Genomic DNA, 20,980 nt, shown 5'->3' with positions numbered 1-20,980 from the left:
ACACAAAAGTCTGTCTTTTATCAATTCATTCCTCAAATCACCAAATCTGCACATTTTAGCCTTGTTTCTTAAGTCAGTTTTATATGCTGCAAAAAGTTTCCCCAGGCTGTTGATCACTTGTATATAATAAGTGCCTATCCATTGTAATATTCATTAGGGGGTTACACATTTCTCTAAATTTACATTTTAAACACTCAGGGTCTTCCCTTGACTTAGCTGGTACCACTATATGGCATTTCCCCTCCCCTGCAAACACAGCAGGGGCATACACAAATGAACGCTCTCTTTCTATGGGTTCTGAGCCAACTAAATTAAGCAAAAATAAATGCCTTTGTATGTGCATCTTTGTCAGAAAATGCAGCTTGTATGAAAATATCATACTCTTGCTCAAACACTTTCCAGTTCTCTGCAATATTATTATAGGTTCATAGGTTCATAGGTAGGTACTAGGCTATTGGCCCTATGGCCTATATAAGCCTAGCCAAAGGTACCCTGGCTTTCGCCACCCAAGAAAATTATTTTCCTGTGCCACTGTCGAGCAGAGCCACAGAAGTGATCCCCAGGGTGAATTTCCTATCTCCCATCCAATCATCAAGATTTTTCTTGAAGAGTGCTAATGAGAAGCTTTGCTTGATATAGATAGGTAGTTTGTTCCAGAGTATGGGAAGTCTCTGGGACAGGAATCTATCCCTCCAGCATGTTCTGTTTATTGTGGTGATGAGGTTTAGGTCCCTAGAGCGTGTAGCTTGTAGGGATTGGGATTTCTTTAAGTGGAGCATGTCTAAAAGCTCTGGGTTTGACATAGCTTTGTGTGTTAGGCAGAGATCGCCTCTGAGTAGGCGATATGCAATGGAGTAAAGCTGCAATTTTTTGAGACGGTCTGCATAGGGCATCTCTTTGAGGCTGGTAATCCTCTTTGTGAGGTATTTCTATGGCCTTTCCAGTTGTTGTAGATGTCTTGTGAGGTACATACCAAAAGGGGCATTGTACTCTATAATGGGTCTAATGAGTGACGCGTAGAGGGGAACAATGACCTCTTTTTTTCCTGGATGAGAAACCTTTTGTGATGAGGTGTGCCACATAGAAGGATTTCTTGACTACTGTGGCGATGTGATTATCAAAGGTGAGGCTACTGTCCACCTGTGTCCCAAGGTCTCTTATCACACTTTCGGTGTTAAGTAGACTACCACCTATTTGGTAGTTCATGGGTACTGAGTTTTTACCAAAAGGAATGACAATGCACTTTTTGGCATTGAGCTTGAGGCCATGGCTTTGACACCAGGCATCTGTCTCAGCAAGGCCCTTTTGTAGGATGTCCACATATTTTGGAGTTTTGATTATGGCTCCTAGTTTGCAGTCATCTGCGAACTTCATTAATAAAGACCTTCTGTGTTGGCCTGTACTTCAGAGAAGTAGATACCAAACAGGAGAGGACCCAGGACTGAACCCTGTGGTACTCCACTTGTCACTGGTCTGAAGCTGGATTTGGAGTCTGCTATTTTCACAGTGTGGGTTCTGTCAGTGAGCCAGTTGGCAACCCATCTTGTGACATAGGTATTTATACCTAGTTTAGTGAGTTTATCTATAATTCCAGAGTGGGGGATGGTGTCAAAAGCCTTGGCGAGATCTAGATAGGCTGTGTGAACCACCTTACCCTCATCTACGGCTTTGGTGACTGCTTCAAAGAAGCTTATCAGGTTTAGAAGACATGATCTGCCTTTTACAAACCCGAACTGGGTGGGGTCCTGAGTTTGGAGATTAACAATGCCATTGTTTATAAGTTCCATGATGATACGCTCCATAGCCTTGCAGACCAGGCTCGTTAGGCTAATGGGGTGGTAGTTTCCCGGGTCTGTGGTGGCTCCCACTTTGTGGAGTGGGATAACTGTCGCTGTGCGCCATTCAGTGGGCACATAGTCTGAGTTGAGGCTATGATTGAACATGGTACTTAGGTGGGGTGCCAGTTTGTTCTGTAGTTCATGTAGAACACAGCCTGGGATGTCGTCAGGTCCCATGGATGCTGTGTTCTTGGCTTTGGATAGTGTGTTTTTTACCTGTGCAGCCATGATTACAGGAACTTTGCATTCTTCTGGTATAGAGATGGGCCCTTTGGGGGATGACAGAGGGGTAAAGTTAGCACTGAACCTATCTGCCAGGATGTTGGCGATATCTGTTGGTTCTGTATATTTAGTGCCATTGTGCTGTAACTCAGAGCAGATCTGAGTGTTGCCATTGAGATTCTTGACATAGCTATAGAATGCTTTGTGGTTGTCTTTAGAGTCAGTGGTGATTTTGTTTTCATAACTAGCTTTGGAGGATTTTATGAGGGATCTCAACTTCTTACTGAAGCTGACCAGGGAGTTTCTCCAATCATGGGATTTTACTCTTTTTTGCAACAGTTTCTTTCTTCTGTTGTAGAGTTTGTTTATGGCAGGGGACCACCAGATTGGCTTCCTTTTTTTGGAGGATAGCATCTTGGTTCTGTTAGGGATTGCACGATCCATGCACTCATGTAAGTGCTTATAAAGTGCATTTGTGTAGGATTCAGTACTATCAAATACAGATGGAGCTAGTTTTTGAAATCCATCTGCCATGCCAACAAAATATGCCAAACACACTGAAAAAATAGCCCTTGTAATTATGTATAAGCATGCACAAATAACTAGTACTTGCAATAAAATTCAAATGCACAATAAACTCTTCAAAATACTGTACTTTGTGAAATATGCTCTGAAATGGCTGTATTTTGCAAAATAATTGTACTGTAATAATGTAAAAACTTGCAAACACTTTGTATGCCTTGGATATTTCAAATAGCTTTAATTAATGCGAAAAAACAGGACATAGCAAAAAAATCTGATCATTTTCCATATTTTATTCATTTTATGAGATTCGGAAATTGGTTCAAACATTTTCGAAATTATTTCAAATATTTTTATCTATATGTTACAGTTTTGGACATTTCATTTAACTAAAAATTCGTTTTGAGCATTATGAGTGCTTTGTTTTATATTCTTTGAGTAAGAAATCATTTAAGCAAGTTTAGTACCTGGAATTCATTTCTGACCTGTTTTTGTGAGTTATATATGCAGTAGGGATGATCCTTTCCTCTATATTAATTGAGTGCCTCTTGGTCTTGATTCTGGATCTCATTCTGACACCATGTCACTTGTCTTGGTTTACAATTGAAGACGAACAGGTGGGGTAGTTTGTTTATATGCTTTATTACACAGAAACACATCAAGATGGATAGCAGCAGTACAAAATATAAACAAACTGATTGACAGACTACACAGACATGCATGCTTACATCTCAACAGCTCTCTACAAAATGGCAGTCGCTCACACATGCTCAGTATTTATACACTTGTGCAAGCCCATGGAAAGCTTCTTAAAGGTATATTGATCTACAACAGGGAAAATGGGAACGAAGTTAAGCAAGCAGGATCAAATCCCTGTAAAGGGAACAGCTGCATATTTTATGTATCACAATTATGGAAAATAAAGTTGTAAGTATTTAAATGAGTGGTTTCAGCTTACTAAAAATTCCCCTGGTGAAGTATTTCCATTAAATGGAACTTATGATTAGGATAAATTAGTGAAATTGAATTGTATTTTGGAAGAAAAGAAAAACAAAGTAAGTGGGAAACAAATGGCAATATTTTATTCTTGGTATACTGAAGCGTTAAACAAAAGAAAAGGAATCAGCATTAAGAGGATTACAGGATGCTAATAAGAAGTTGCTACAACAGGGAAAAGAGGTCAAGAAGGCAGTGCAGACCAGTAAAAAGGGATCCCTTTATCTTATCTTGGCTGGTTGGCAACGAGCTATCAGTAACCCACCTGCCTTTTCTGATGGATCTTGCTTCAGTTCTGATGAAGCAGGACAATGGAGAGGAGAATGCTCACACAAGCAAATGCCGAGAGTCCACGATACCTGGACTGAATGCAGCCAAATTATAATAATGCTGCATTTCCTCCAGCACCTAGTCCACATAGTCAGGAATCACCGTACTGATTATGTCAGAGTAATAAAACAGAAAAAACTCTTGATCCTTTGCAGCCAATAGATCAAATGGGACCCTCTGTTAAGGTAGAAATAAATTTAAAGAAAATTCCTTTCCTGGTGGACACTAGAGCCACTAGGTCTGTATTAAAATTTACCTCAGATAATCAAATACCAGTATCAAAACAAAAAGTAAAGGCAGCTGCAGTAACACATGCTACTGTTAAGTATCCTGTTTCAGAACCTATACCCATTTTTTTTAGGACCGATTGAAAAAAGGCATTCTTTCCTTTTGAGTACTGCTGCACCAATAAATGTGCTAGGGAGAGACCTATTATGCAAACTGGGTTGTACTATCTACTTTACACCGAAAGGGGTGTACTTGGATGTTCCAAAAGAATCAGAGAGGCAAGTATTAGAAGCTGAGGAACAGCCTTTTAAAGGCATACAGACAACTGAAAAACTGCTGCAGCAGGTACCTGCTAATTTATGGGCTAAACATGCTAATAACATAGGTATATTAAAATCTGCAGAACCAGTAAAAATAAATTTGAATCCATGAAAACCTCTCCCTAGAGTTCCACAGTATCCAATGACACCAGAAGCACAGCAAGGAATCAAACCTGTAATTCAGTCCTTGATACAACAAAAAATAATAGGGCCAGCTAAAAGCCCTTGTAATACTCCTATTCTTCCTATGAATAAAAGCCAGGAAAAGATACTTATAGGTTTGTGCAAGATTTAAATGCTGTAAACAATGCAGTATTACCAGCTTTTCCCGAGGTTCCAACTCTAGCAGCAATACTGAGTTGCATGCCACCTACAGCAAAATATTTTTCTGTAATAGATCTGTGTTCAACATTCTTGTCTATACCTGTTCACCCTAAAAGTCAGCTTATGTTTGCTTGCACTTATAAGGGACAGCAGTATACATGGACATGGTTGCCACAAGGATACACTGACTCTCCTTCGTTATATTCTCAAATTCCAAAAAAGGATTTGGAAAATTTGACATTTCCAGCGGTGTCTGTGTTAGTGCAATATATAGATGATAGCATCTGATTCTTTTTAGCAGTGTCAACAGGATACCCTACATCTTTTAACTATTGTTGCAAAAAAAAGACATAAGGTGTCAAGAGAAAAGATAACAGCTATGGTCATCTTAGGTACATTATCTTGGTCATCTGATATCTCAGGGTAACAGGCAGATGTTACCATCTCATTTTGAGGCAATAGGCAAAGCCCCACATGCAACTACTCAACGTCAGCTTAGGTCTTTCTTCTATATGATAGTATATTGTAGGCAGTGGATTTCTAACTATGCAGAAATTGCTAAACCTTTGAAAAATCTTTTAAAACAGGATACACCAGAGCCCCTCCCTTGGGATAGTGAAGAAAAAAAATTAATTTTAGAATTTAAAGCAAGCTTTAGCTACTGCCCCAGCTTTAGGGTTACCAGATTATAAAAAAGACTTTCATTTTATTTTGTCATGAAAGAAATGGATTTGCTAAGGGAGTGCCTGCACAAAAACATGGAAACAACTATCATCCATTAGTTTATCATAGTACAGCACTTGATTCTGTTCATAGGTTCATACTAGGCTATCTGCCCTAGGGCATTTATAAGCCTAGCCAGAGTGTGTTTGGCTTTCGCCACCCATTTTAAATTAATTTTGCAGTGGCTCCTGCCACCATTCTAGTCAATCTTGCCTAATCAGTGGTGCTCAAGCATGATCTTACAGTATCTGTCCCTCATTATGTATCATCTCTCTTATTTAAAATCAAAACTCAGCCCCTCTCGACTGCACGTCTAACTAAATATGAACTTACACTTCTTTCTGATCCATCTATTTCTCTTATACGCTGTCCTGTTCTAAATCCTTACATGCTGCTAAGGATGGTGAAGAGCATGGCTGTGTGTGTTTGTGTGTGTGTGTGTGTGTGTGTGTGTGTGTGTGTGTGTGTGTGTGTGTGTGTGTGACTAATTATCTGCTTTCTCCTAGGAATGACTTAAAGGACACTCCTATACCCAGTGCTGAACTGGACCTATTTGTGGATGGTTCCTGTGGAAGAGCTCGAAATGGAAATCTGGTCGCAGAAATATCTGTCTGCACCAATAATGATATTTTCCTTCAACAGAGACTAGAAGGTGTACATTCTGACCAGGTAGCTGAATTGTTTGGTCTACAAAGGGCTTGTGAGTTAACCAAAGACAACGTTGCCAACATCTACACTGATAGTCATTATGCCTTTGGTGTAGTACATGATTTTGGTCAACTTTGCAGCAGACAGGATACTTAACTTTTTTTCAAATGCTTTACCAGAGTCTCTTTTGTTACATAAAGAATTAGCAGTTGTTAAATGTAGTGCCCATCAAATAGGTATAGATATTGTTTCAAAGAAAAATAATTTGGCAGATCAAGCTGAGAAAGCAAGTTGTAGAAGGACTTTGTGCAAATTTACACGTGATGTTATTGCAAGAATCTGCCAGTGATAATGTGTTTGATTTTAAGAGAATATAGCTTTCCAAGCTGAAGCATCACAGTGAAAGGTTCAGAGGTGCCTTAAAGATGGACTCATTAAATCCGACGACGGGTTATGGCGACATCTGGACAGCTGACTGGTGGCACCTGCCTCCTTGCTACCGTACCTACTAAGGGCATATCATTTACCAGCCCATGCAGGTAAGACAGCATTATTTAATCAAATTAGCCAAAGTTGGTATGCCCTTCATGTCTCCTTTTTAATACTTCAGCATGTTAATAACTGTACAGTATGTCTAATATATAATGTTAGCAAAGACTCGAAAGTTACAGCCGCATGCTTACCACCTTGGGGACCTTTTGTTAATGTGCAGATGGACTTTGTCCAGATGCTAAATGTCCATAATTTATAGTTTATATTGATGGTGGTTTGCATGTTTTCTGCATGGGTGGAAGCTTACCCACGTCACAAAGCAGATTCTGTAACAGTTGTTAAAAAACTTGTATTTGAATTTATACCTAGATTTGGCGAACCTAGTACTGTCAATAGTGACCAGTGAACTCATTTTAACAATTCCCTGACTAAAGAGCTATGCAGGATTTTTAATACTGAGTCTTCACTGTCCCAACCATTCACAGTCATCTAGATTAGTAGAGAGGGTTAATAGGACCCTTAAAAATAAGATTTCAAAGATTTGTGCTAAAACAAACCTTAAATTGCCAGAGACACCTCCCTTAGTATTAATGAGTATGAGAAGTGCATTAAATACTACAAGGAAATTGAGTCCCTATGAGATGTTAATGAGGAGAGCCATGGCCCTTCCAGCTACTCTCTCCCATGGTCAAATGAAGAATGAACGCTAAAAGATGATACTATATTGTCTTACGGTACAAAACGTATTCATTTCTTGCATCAGTACCACAAAACTGTATGAAAGACTCTTCCTCAACCTCCTGACCAGCTCTGTCACCAACTGCTGCCCAGTGTTTGGGTTTATGTTAAAACTTTCCAGAAAAAAAACTGTTTGAGTCCGAAGTGGGAAGGCCCTTTCCGTGTGCTTCTTACAACTTTCACTGCCATTCGCTGTGCAGGACTACCAACATCGATACATTCTTCACATTACGAGAAGAGTTGCCGTGTGGTGGCCCCAGACGAACCATCTATATCAGTGAAGGAAGATCGAAGTGCGAAGGACAAATCATCTGCCCCAGTAAAGGATTAAAAGAGAAAATCAACTCAAACAACAGTTCATGACGAATCCAGTGACAGCAGGTACTTTTGCTTCGTTTTTGTTGCTGTTTCCTTTTATAAACTGTTCAAGAGACAATAGCTTCCTGTTGATTCTTCGGCAATGCACTGTGGACTTAAATGTGACAAACTGTTGGGTGTGTTTGCATATATCTCATCATTCTAAGGCAGGGATTCCCATGATTCCAATCCCTGCATCACAGGTGAGATTTGAACAGGATCTTAGTGACACTAATCTAACTTGGCATAATGCGACTGACTTTTCAAAGGATGTGTTTTTTCAGCTTGCAACCACAAATTGTGGAGACATGTTATGCCAGAAATGGGACTGTGCCAGTGGGAACCAGCAGATGCAATGGCACCAGACATGAAAGTGTGTTGAACTCTTTATACTTAAAATGCTATACAATTGTGATGATCGTGCCTACCCCTGGTTGCCTACAAAGTGATCCTGATGTTATTTTGTGGGCTATATTACTCCTACTATTCAACATTTTGAGAACCCTCCAGCAGACAGACAGAAATAAACAGGCAATTCACTGGGCAGAGCAAGTATTTTCAGTCTTTACTCCTGGGTATTGAGTGCAAAGGACAATGCTGGAAATCACCATGCTTACTCAAATTCTTCAGGAGGCAGCAAACCGTCCTGCACATCACATCAAGATGGCAAATTAAAAAATAACTAAAGTTCAAACTGTGGTATTACAAAATCGGCTGACACTCAACATTATGCTAGCTGCCAAAGGGGGGGGTCATGTGTCCTCATAGGAAGTTGTTGTTCTTATATTAGTGACTATCGTGATGAACAAGAAAAGATTACCAATTTCATGGAGCAGAGAGCCAAGGACCTGGAAAGCATATCTAAGCAGTAGACACTTTTTGGATGGTTGGGAAGTATATCTGGTAACCTGGGAACTAATATATTACAAGGTATCATTACAACAATTGGTATTATTCTTTTAGATGTATTAATATTTTGTGTTCTAAAGGCTGTAATTACAAAATGTTTAACCTCATCTGCACGTGTAATGCCACTAATAAAAGTATCTGATAATAAACTTAAGGTAAATAAAAATTCAATCACAGTAGATAATGAAGAATTAAAATATGATTGTGTGTGTGACAACACTGATAGCATCAAATAAGGGAGAACTGTTAACGAAAAATATTATGTCTCATGATTATTCTTCACAAAATGCATATTAACTTGCAGTTTCTTCACAAATGAGTCAAATAAAATGTTTATGTTAAAATCAAAAGGTAATATAAATGCATGATTATGCAAACTGTAGTTTCACATAAGTTGTAGCTTTATATTTCAAGTGTCTTACAACCGCATTCTCTTTATTAGCAAATTATAGTGTACTGACAGATAAACGAAGGCAAAGTAATCGCTGAAGGAGTTAATGGATGTTATGATGTTATACTATATTTAAAGAGTCTGGTTTCAGAATGTTAACAGAGTACGCTCTGACCTTCTCAGGCTGGGGGATGAATCATTGCAAGGATGTCTGTAAGACAGTATGTTCTGGAACGGAATGTTACAAGATTAAAGATAAATTCTTAGATCAGGTGGTTTATGTTTAAAAAAGGCAGATTGGCTGAGGTCTTTGGAGTGTGTGGTGCATAGGGATTGGGATTTCTTTAGATGGAGCATTTCTAGCTGGGTTAGACATGGCTTTGTAAGTCAAGCAAAGATCGCCTCTAAGTAGGCAATATGAGACAGAGAATAGCTGGAGTCTTTTGAGCCTGTCCGTGTAGGACATGTTTAATTACTAGGATCCTCTTAATGAGGCACTTCTGTGGCCTCTCCAGCTGTTGCAGGTATCTAGTGAGGTACATGCCAAATGAGGCATTATACTCAATGATTGATCTAATGAGAGAAGAGTAGACTGAGACGATGACCTCTTTCTTCCTGGATGCAAAACCCTTGGTAATGAGATGTGCCACATGGAAGGACTTTCTGATTACAGTGGCAATGTTGTGGTCGAAGGAGAGGTTGCTGTCAACCTGCATCCACAGATCTCTTATAACACCTTCAGTGTTCAGTGGGCTCCCATCAATATGGTATTTAGTGAGAAATGAGTTTTTATCAAAGGGGATGACGCATTTTTTGGCATTAAGCTTAAGGCCATGGTTTCAACACCAGTCATTGGTCTCAGTGAGGCCTTTCTGTAGGATGTCTGCATCACTTGGGGAGCTAATAATGGCTCCCAGCTTGCAGTCATCTGTGAACTTGGTCAGCCAGAGTCTCTTTGTGTTGGCCTGGACTTCTGAGAAGTAGATGCCGAACAGCAGAGGACCCAGGACTGATCGCTGTAGGACTCCACTCATGACTGATCGGCAGTCTGAAGGAATCTACTACTTTAACACTGTGTGTTCTATCTGTGAGCCAATTTGCAACCCACCTAGTGATATAGGGGTTGATGCCTAGTTTAGTGAGTTTATCAATAATTCCCGAGAGAGGAATGGTATCAAAGGCTTTGGTCTGATTGAGGTAGACTATATGCACTGCCTTACCTTCATCCACAGCCCTGGTGACTGACTCAAAGAAGTCAACCAGGTTGAGCAGGCATGATCTCCCTTTCACAAAACCAAACTGCGTGGGGTCTAGAGTTTGGAGATTTCCTATAGCTTTGTTAATCAGGTCCATGATGATATGCTCCATACCTTTACATATCAGACTTGTCAGGTTAATGGGGCGATAATTCCCAGGGTCTGTAGTTGCTCCCCCTTTATGGAGAGGGATGACTGTAGCAGCACAACATTCAGTAGGGGCAAAGCCTGAGGTGAGGCTGTGACTGAATAGGGCACACAGATGTGGTGCCAGTTCACTTTGTAGTTCATGTAGAACACACCCAGGGATATTATCAGGTCCCATGGAAGCTGTATTCTTGGCCTTGGACAATGCAGCTGTAAACTATGCTGCAGTAATGCTGGGTGCCTGGCATTCATCTGGTACTGTGATTGGTCCTTTGGGGGGGAGGGGGTAAAGTTGGCACTGAATCTGTCGGCCAGTATGTTGGCAATATCTGCTGGCTCAGTATAGGAGGTACCATTGTGCATAAACTCAGAGCAAATCTGGGTATTGCCGTGGAGGTTCTTGATATAACTATAGAAGGCTTTGTGATTGTTTTAGTGTCTGCTGCAATTTTGCCTTCATAGCTGACTTTAGAGGGTTTGATGAGGGATCTCAACTTTTTGTTGAGGCTAATAAGGGAGTCTTTCCAGTCTTGAGACTTCACCTTTTTCTGCAACAGTTTATTTCTTCTATTGTAGAGTTTATTAATGGCAGGGGACCACAAGATTGGCTTCCTTTTTTTGGAGGAGAGCATTTTGGTTCTGTTGGGTATGGCTAATTCCATGCATTTATGTACATGTTCCTACAGTGCATTGGTGTATGATTCGACAGTCATGCAGCTATTTTCCATTGGCGTGGGTGCCGTGAAGTTAGCCACCTCTGTTTTTAGGAGCCCAAAGTCAGCTTTGGAGAACATTTTCAAGGTGATTACCTTTGTGGGGGATGTAGGTGAGATGTGGATTTCCATGGTGATTAGTTTATGGTCAGATCTGACCAGGGAGGGATTGACTACTGGTGTAGAGCAACGGTCACCCATGTTAGTAATAACCAGGTCAAGCATGTTGCTTCCTCTAGTGGGGGTCAAAATGAGCTGGTCCAGGGCATTGGAATTGATGAATTCCAGGAAGCGATGGGCCAGTGTATTGGTGCTTGGGTAGTTCACCCAGTTGATGGAGGGGTAGTTGAAGTCTCCTAGTATGAGAGGGTTGGGTTGGACCTTGATATATTGCAGGGTGCTTAGGAGCATGGAGTGAGAGTCTAGAGATATGGTTGTGGACCTATAGCAGGCTATGACCTGGATCTCCATCTTACCCAATGTTAGTTTTACCTGAAGTATCTCAGATGCGTTATGCTGGGCTACTCCTGAAGCATTATTCTTGATTCAAGACTAAAAGGTAAAACTATTCATTATTTATTTGTGAACTTTAACAACAGGAAGGGAATTGTGTTATCAAATTACTATAACGGATGGGCAGCAACAGGTACACTGGGTTTAAGAACATGACTACAATAGTATGGGTGAGAGGGGGAAACTATTAGACATTTAGCTCTGTAGCTGACTGGCCTGGAACTGCCTTAATGCAATCACAAGTCTTGAATTAGTCTGACACACACTCACTGCATAAGAAAGAAATTAGGACTTAATATCAACAGTTAGTCCAAGTAAATGACAAAACATGGTGCAACTATTTACTGGCATGACTAATAAGCATAAAGACCTTAACTAAAGCAGATATAGACTGTTAAAATGAACATAAAACAGATCAAACAATGTCAAATGTTTACTTATCTTTGTTGCTGAATGCAACAGAACTATCACAAACTAGCAATTGTTTGATAGAATACAGCAATAACAGCTTGGGAATTCATAGACACCTAGCTCTGAAGCTGACTGGTCTGGGACTGCCTTAATGCAAACACAGGTCCTGAACTAGCCTGACACAAACTCACCACATAAAATCTGTGGTTTAATATGATCTGCTACATTGCACACAATATAGTAGCTGACAGAGTACTGCCCTTTTGTATATATCATCTTACCATCACCAGATGATAACGGTCTAGGAATGTGCACACTATCCACAGCCAAAAGTTTGCCTGCACTCCAGAAAGACTGGGAAGGTACTACAATGCCATTGTGTGCTCTTCTGCCATGTTAAGGAATGCATTAGATAATCTGCAGCAATACACTGAGGAAGATACACAGGTTATGTCAGGTATATTGCTGTTATACTCCTACAGCATCATCTGAGATAGTCTGGGACATCCCAGCAGCAAATATAAGTAAATAAATGCATAAAAATATAAACCTTAAAGTTAACAGGCCCTGTGTCTCAGCTATAATTTGTGCTAATTAGTAGGTCATCTCACAGATCCTTCTCAGCAGTCACCCATTCAAATGGCACTGTTCTGCTATTCCTGATTCACCAAGTTATATTAATTATTGGAAGGAGTAACACTGGTTCATCTTGGACAGTCTCTGTACCCTTTATCTTTGCTTAGTCTTCTCTGTGATATGACATGCAACAGTATGTGTTGGTGGTCTGGGCTGGCATGCCTTACTGCGGAGCTGCTGTGGGTATTGTGCATTCTTCTCACCGTAAGCACTGGATTCTCCAGAGAGGATGCTTCCATAGTCCTGTTGTCACAGTTTACTTATGCTTCCTGGTTTCTCAGAAGTTTTACATGTTCTTCTGTGTGTGTGTGTGTGTGTGTGTGTGTGTGTGTGTGTGTGTGTGTGTGTGTGTGTGTGTGTGTGTGCGTGTGTGTGTTTGCTGTGCTGCCATTGCACATTTTGTATCTGTCAAATCCATGGTATTGTGCTGTACATACAGTGCTGCATGTGTGGCTTGTCTGCTATACATTATGTGTGTTGCTGTATTGCGGTATTGTATTATGTTTTCTCCTTTTTATATTGTGTATATACAGTCCATCAGACTGTACATACAGGTCTCTGATTTGTTGCTTAATCCAGCTCTGCACATTACAAGTGGATACCTGCTGCGCTTTATTATGTTGGGTACTACTATTTATGTTAACAACTTACTTCTTTATCTCCTTGTCTAGTCAATCTGTTATGAATAAAGGGATGTGGTAAAATCTTTCTCTGTGTTCACAGTGATGCTGAATGAATGCATACTGTACTGCACAGCCTCTCTCTGTCATGCTGTGTTATTACCTGCCTATCATGCCACCTCAATACATTGTGTATACTGTGTGTCCTGCATACATCTTTGAAGCCTCAGTACTCTCTGCTCCTGGGATGTCCATTATCTGGTCTGTTTTTTTCTTTCCTGTGACACTGTGTGCATCCTATAAGTGTCTATGTACGTTTGCCCACTCCTTTTGTGAGCATTATTTATTTACTTCTGTACTTATTTTATCTGAGTTTACACAACTTTTATATGTCTATATTTCATTTTAATAATTTTTGTTGCTGCTTATATGCATAGATTCTATTCGCTCTTTGATGTCATGCAGTGCATGCATAGCACCTTATAACCTTGGACTGCACTGCCTGCACTGTACATCTTTGTAAATCTAATCTGGGCACACTTCATACTTCATGTGCTACAGGTATATTTTTCTTTGGTTCAGAGCACAAAAATGTCAAACCCACTGAAACAAATCCCAAGGATACCTATGCTCCAGAGAATAAAATAATGTAATAACAGCTTCATATCTGTGATGCACTGTTTAGATAATTTATTGTTTTGTACCTTGCCTGTCTTTAATGTGGTCCACAGTGCTCCAATATGTACTAATCTCATTTACTCACTTTTGTTATAAAAAAGTAAGGCATGGCAGAAAGAAATCGTGCCTTGAGTTTTAACATCCTACGAACCGCTAACCCATAATAATGTGTCTCTCACATGGCAAGTAATTAGTATGTGGATAATAACACTTAAGACAATGCTGGGATAAGATGTTGGCAGGTAATACACATAAACAATTTACAACATCATTTCAACCAGTTTCATATTTCATTTCATGCGTTAATATGCCATAAGGCACAAAGGCTTGAAACATGTTTTCTTCTGTGTTACATATGCTAAAACAAAATACTGAAGGAATTACCTGCACTTGTTAAACCCCATCCTGAAACCCAACATACATTCATTAACTCCACATCCATATTTGGATCAGTAGGGAAGCAAATCGGCTTGACGTTGTCTGAAAAATGAAATGGCTCTTTCAACAGCACAAGTGCTATATCATTATCATAGTTCTTGTCATTGTAACCGGCGTGCAGAAAAACCTTGGCAGTTGTAGATGATTGCCCACCTGAGGAGCGGTCAACAGTCCCTGCAACTACGCTAACATTATGATACCTAAAAATGAAAATTGGATTTAGTGACTGAAATGTTCTCTTTGCTAATCTTATAATTTAATAGCAGTTGTACGAGTTCCAAGAGTAAAATTGTGCATGCTTTATATCCATATGTTAAGTGATTTAATTGTTCAAGCCTACATCCCCTCTTCACTTAAAAAAGTAACTTCACACATTGTACACACAAAATATACACAGTACCCACAAACACATCACTGGCCATGCAAATCAGTCCCCTAGAAACAGCATTTGCTATAAAAATGAATAAATAAATAAAGGGTAGAAATAAAAATAAAACACTAGTCACAAAGAAAGAATTAGAACACATAATTACTGCAAAATGGAACTGTTTCTGACAACTGAAACTAAGATTAAACTAACTAAAATAAATTCAAGCTAACATGATGGAATATACTTCTCACTACACTAATAAACTACTTTTGAAAATTAACTTATGGTAGAAAAAAGATTAAAAAGTTATTCGGTACTATGTCAGAAAGCCACACCCAAACACTCCTTTCATAGAAACCTATAGTCAATCAACACCTCCTAACCTCCTATTCAGATGACAGCTTTAGTTACTGCAGCCCACTGAAATAAATGGGAAACAGTAATTCAAATGTAACAAATAGGATAAATAACATAAACAGAAAAAATATGGGGTATGGTTTATGTAATCATTAATAATGTCTTGTACGTTAGGGTTAGAGAAGGGAAAAAGAAGTTATGTCTTACCACAACGTTCCATCCGTGTTGTAGATCTTTTGTTCATTCATTACAGATAGGACCTCGGTTCCATCCTTGGAACCGATATGGCCATTTTCCAGCTCCCACAAGCCAAAAACTCTCAGCTAAGAACCTACCCACAATGCCCCCCTCCTAGATACTCCAGATCGAGTTTGCCCACCCTAGATAGAAGATGTAGTAATAGGAAAAAGGTAGGAGGGTCTGTCTGAGCAAATACCCTAACCAGGAGTTCTTAAAGTCCACCAGGAATCCAGGCAGGGGAAAGGAGGGCGGGAAGTAATGAATGAACAAAAGATCTACAACACAGATGGAACGTTATGGTAAGACATAACTTCTTTATCTGATGTTGTAAATCTTTTGTTCATACATTACAGATAGGACCGAGTCCCCAGCTACTTGAGTCCTGGGTGGCCCTAAGGAAGGATATTCCTGAGCACCATAGAACCAAAAGATGCTCGTCCCCTGGAGGCCAAATCCAATTTGTAATGAGATATGCAGGTATGAGGTCTTGCCCAAGTGGCTGCTGCCAAGAGGATAAAGTCACTTTAGAAACAGGTTTACCCAATCTGGGTCCTGCAAAGGCCACAAACAATTGATTTGTTTTCCTGAAAGATTTAGTCCAGTCCAAATAACAACAAAGCTGACGGTGCACATCCAAGGTGTGCAAAAGGTACTCCCCTCTATTAGAATGCCTTGGGAAGAAAACTGGCAGGTCAACAGATTGGTTAATGGAAAAGCCAGAAATGACCTTGGACAAGAAAGAAGGGTCAGTACGAAGGGACACCCTATCCGTATAGAAGATTAAGTAAGGACTCTTGACACTCAATGCCTGCAGCTCTGATACTCTTCCTGCTGAGGTAAGTGCTACTAGAAGTAAGGTTTTTCATGTAAAAAATTGCAAATCACATGAATCAAAAGGCTGAAAAGGAGAACCTGTGAGAGACTGAAGCACCAAAGTCAAGTCCTAGGGTTCTAAGGCAGGCTTGACCGAAGGTTTAACATGTAAAAAGAAGTTATGTCTTACCATAATGTTCCATCTGTGTTGTAGATCTTTATTCATTCCTTACTGTTAGGACCTCAGTTCCGTCCTCGGAACCGATACGGCTGTTTCCCAGCTCGTGCAAGCCAAAAACTCTCAGCTAAGACCCTACCCACAATGCCCCTCTCCTAGATACTCCAGATTGAGTTTGCCCACCCTAGATAACAGATGTAGTAATAGGAAAAAAGTATGAGGCTCTGTCTGAGCACATACCCTAACCAGGAGTACCTGAAGTCCACCAGGAGTCCAGGCAGGGGGAAGGAGGGTGGGAAGAAAGGAATGAATAAAGATCTACAACACAGATGGAACGTTATGGTAAGACATAACTTCTTTATCTGTTGATAATGATGTTGGAAATCTTTATTCATTGCTTACTGTTAGGACCAAGTCCCCAGCTACTTGAGTCCTGGGTGGACCTAAGGAAGGATATTCCTGAGCACCATAGAACCAAAAGATGCTCGTCCCCTGGAGGCCAAATCCAATTTGTAATGAGATATGAAGGTATAAGGTCTTGCCCATGTGGCTGCTGTGCAGATATCATCCATAGAGGCTCTGGAATGAAAAGCTACAGAGGTAGCCATAGATCTGATAGAATGAGCCTTTATTCTGGAAGGTAAGGGTAGCTTATTCTGTTGGTAGATAAAGGTAATGACATTTCTAAGCCAAGAGGATAAAGTCACTTTGGAAACAGGTTTACCCAATCTGGGTCCTGCAAAGGCTACAAACAATTGGTCTGTTTTCCTGAAAGATTTAGTCCTGTCCAAATAACAATGAAGCTGTCGGTGCACATCAAGGGTGTGCAAAAGGTACTCCCCTCTATTAGAATGCCTTGGGAAGAAAACCGGCAGGTCAATAGATTGATTAATGGAAAAAACAGAAATGACCTTGGGGAAGAAGGAAGGGTCAGTACGAAGGGACACCCTAAACATGTGGAAGATCAAGTAAGGACTCTTGACACTCAAGACCTGCAGCTCAGATACTCTTCTTGCTGAGGTGAGTGCTACTAGAAGTATGGTTTTCCATGACAAAAATTTCAAATCACATGAATCAAAGGGCTCAAAGGGAGAGCCTGTAAGAGATTGAAGCACCAGAGTTAAGTCCCAGGGATCTAAGGGAGGCTTGACCGGAGGTTTAACATGTAATACTCCCTTCAAAAAGGTCTTGCAGAGGCGGTGTGACATAACTGAAGAATTTTCAAGACCATTATGAAAATTGGTGATAGCTGCTAAATGTACAGTGATCATTGAAGCTGAGGCTCCTGCATGCAGGAGAGTAGTCAGATATTGCAAAATCTTTTGAATAGGCATAGAGAATGGGTCTAAGTTCTGATCTTTGGCCCAAATAGAGAACATAGTCGATTTACTAGAATAAACCTTTCTAGTGGAAGGTTTGTGTGATGCCAGAAGAATTTCACGAACAGGAGACGGGATGTCAGGCAGTCTGGCAATCATTAGAAGTGGAGGAACCAGGCTGTAAGCTTGAGACTGTGCAGGTTCAGATGAATCAATCCCTGAGGATGGGAAAACAGGCCCCGGGAATGATCCAGGATCCACAGGCTGTGAATCAGATGAGGCAATAGAAACAGGAAACAGACTTGACGTGGCCAGTAGGGAGCAATGAAGATCACTTTGCTTTTCAACCTCTGAGCTTTCTGGAGAAATTCTGGAATGAGGGGAAATGGGGGAAAGGCATACAGAAGACCCGGGGGCCAATCGTGCATTAGAGCATACCCTCAGTGGTTCCCCCTGTGGGGGGGATCAAGGCAAAATAGCTCCTGCATTTCTTATTCAGGGGGATAGCAAACAGGTCGCAGCAAGGCTAGCCCCAATGTTGGAAGATCTGAGCTGATATTACAGGATTGAGGGACCATTTGTGAGGCATCAGGATGTTCCTGCTCTGATTGTCCGCAATAAGGGTGGAACTCTCGGGAATGTGCGTTGCTATAAGAAAGCGATTGGAAGCTATCTCCCAGTGCCAAATCCTCATGGCTTCCCGACACAGGGGGTAAGATCTGGTTCCACCTTGCTTGTTGATATACCAGACGACTGACATGTTGTCTGACTGAATTGCAATGGTCCCTGAAGGCAGGGATGCAAGGAACGTTTGCAACGCTAAGAGAACTGCCCTCAGTTCCAGGACATTTATGTGCATGTTGGCCTCGAGGGGGGTCCTGGTGCCTTGGACAGTCTTTCCCTGAAAATGCCCCCCCACCCTAATAGTGAAGCGTCTGTGGTCACCGTGGCCGTGAGTTGGGGAAGACAGAATGGTCGACATCAAAGATTCTTTTGTGGCTCCATCTACCTTAGCATTTCCTCCTTGCAACGGTTTGAAAGGCGTATCATGTGGTTGAGTGGGTAGGTTAACAATGACCATTGTGCAGAAAGGAGCCACTGTAGGATTCTCATGTGCACTCTTGCCGGTGGTACCAAAGTATATGGAGCTCAAGAGTTGCAGTACAAGATGTGCTTTTACAAATGTGTTCAGAAGAAGGTCTTGAATTTGGTGTCTTATTTTCAAAAGCCTGTGAGGGGGGAGAGAAGCTTGACAGGATGTTGTGTTGAAGACTGCTCCAATAAATTCCATTGTCTTCACTGGAGATGTCTGAGATTTGTATTTGTTGATTGTAATCCCCAAGCGGAGAGCGAGATCTTGAGTGTAAGAGAGACTGCAGACTAGGAGATTCCTGGTCAGAGCAGTAAGGAGCCAGTCATCTAGATAGGGAAACACCTGGAATCCTTGTAGTCGAAGATGGGCTACCACAACTGCCATACATTTGGTGAACACTCGGGGGTCTGTTGAGAGACTGAATAGCAGTGCCCTGAACTGGTAGTGATTGGCTCCCAGCCAGAAGTGGAGAAACCTCGGGAGTGGTGATCCATCTTTATATAGTAGTATGCATCCTGTAGGTCTGTAGAACACATCCAATTGTCCCTCCCTAGGAAGGGAAGAATGGACTGTACTGTGACCATCTGGAATTTTTGAGGTTTGATAAATTTGTTAAGTAGGCTGAGATCCAGGATTGGTCTCCAGTCCCCTGTCTTTTTTGGCACTAAAAAGAACCTCGAGTAAAATCCGGATCCTGTCTGTTCTGGTGGGACTGGTTGGATGACTCTTTTTCTTAGCAGTTTTGTTATTTCTAAGGCTGCTAATTCCCTCTGATTGGGCGGTACATCGGGGATTCGTTTGATGGGTCTGGGAGTTAGGTCGAAAGGTATTTAGTAGCCTCTGGATATTATTCTCTGTACCCAAACATCGGTAGTAATAAGATGCCAGGCTGATAGATGCAGAGGGAAACGACCCCCGACTGCTTCCAGAGGAAAGCAATCGGGCAGCTGCTCAGGAGCTGGTAGGGTCTGCCGGAGAAAGAATCTCTGACTCCCTGGTTATGCAGACCCCCTCTACCCCTAAAGGGGCTTCTTCCATATGAGTTGCCCCCTCTGCCCCAAGGGGATTGTTCACCATGAGTGTCACAAAAGGATCCTTGGGATTTCTTGAACCATATCTTTCCCCCCTCCTGGTTCCTGGAGTAGGGCCTCTGGGTGTATGAAAAGCGTATGCCCACAGAAGACAAGGTCTTTCCTTCTTTCTCACTACGTGCAAGTGTGTCACGTACCTTGGGTCCAAAAAGTGCAGAGTCATCGATAGGAGCATTAATGAAGGAAGATTTAAATAGGTCTGCTAAATCACACAATCGCATCCAAGCATTATGTCTCATGACAACACCAGATGTGGCAGCTTGAGCTGCCCCCTTGGTGGTGTGAGATATCAAATGCATCGAGGAGTTCAAGATGAATTCAAGGGTAGCTAGCTGCAAGACAACAGTGTCACATACCTCATCAGGCAGTACCCCCACCAAACAGGAAGACATTTCAGAAATTAGGTCTCTTTGGAGGTGAGTAAAGTGTGCCAGATAATTCAGCGACCAAATGGCAAAGGTCACTGAAGCATAGGTCCACTTCCCCAGTCTGTCCATGGTCCGGGACTCTCTGTTTGGAAGATGGACAGTGGAACTATCTTCTGCCAGTTCCCTTTTGGTGGCTGCCACCATGACCATAGAATCAACTGTCAACTGCTAGGACCAGTGGGGCTGGTCTTCAGGTGTAGATAAAATTTTTGTCTGGCCTCCGAGGGATAAGTTCTGCATTGTCCAGGGCCTTCCAGGCATGCTGCACAATGAGTTTAACAAGATCATCTGCTGGTGGGGTCACTCAGGAAGTAGACAGCTGGGCATGGAAGGCCTGCAGGAACAACGATTCCTCAGAAGAAGGGTTATAGGACTTCCAGTCTTCCTGCTGCTTGAGAATTTCGAGAATGTCTCCGAATCAGTGTCTTCAGTGATAGATTCCTCTGGTGAATCAAGGTGCTTCCTCTTGCACCATTTCTTCGGGGGGGCTCCCCAGTGGGATCTTCTGAGGAGGACACCAGAGAATGGGTTCCCTTCAAAGAGGGTTCTTGTGACTCCCGTGCCCGGGGTCCCGCAATAGAGGGTTGGAAGAGGAGCAAGAGAACTGGAAGCCATCAGAGCCATGGACATAGACAGTGCCA

The 20,980-nt window shown here is 41.4% G+C and overlaps 1 protein-coding gene across 1 annotated transcript in view; it reads right to left on the bottom strand.

The window, feature by feature from the left end:
• Positions 1-20,980, bottom strand: part of LOC122801643 (serine protease 52-like) — a 263,807-nt gene that overhangs the window by 188,440 nt on the left and 54,387 nt on the right. The window contains exon 3 of the mRNA XM_044071124.1: positions 14,397-14,650. Coding sequence (XP_043927059.1) covers positions 14,397-14,650 — 254 coding nt within the window. The remainder of the gene's footprint in view (positions 1-14,396; positions 14,651-20,980) is intronic.

This window comes from Protopterus annectens, chromosome 1.part0 (assembly GCF_019279795.1).
Source record: "Protopterus annectens isolate FY-2018-M chromosome 1.part0, PAN1.0, whole genome shotgun sequence".
Classification (NCBI taxonomy): Eukaryota; Metazoa; Chordata; order Ceratodontiformes; family Protopteridae; genus Protopterus; species Protopterus annectens.
The sequence above is the reverse complement of the archived record's forward strand: the minus strand, read 5'-3'. Positions and strand labels throughout refer to the sequence as shown.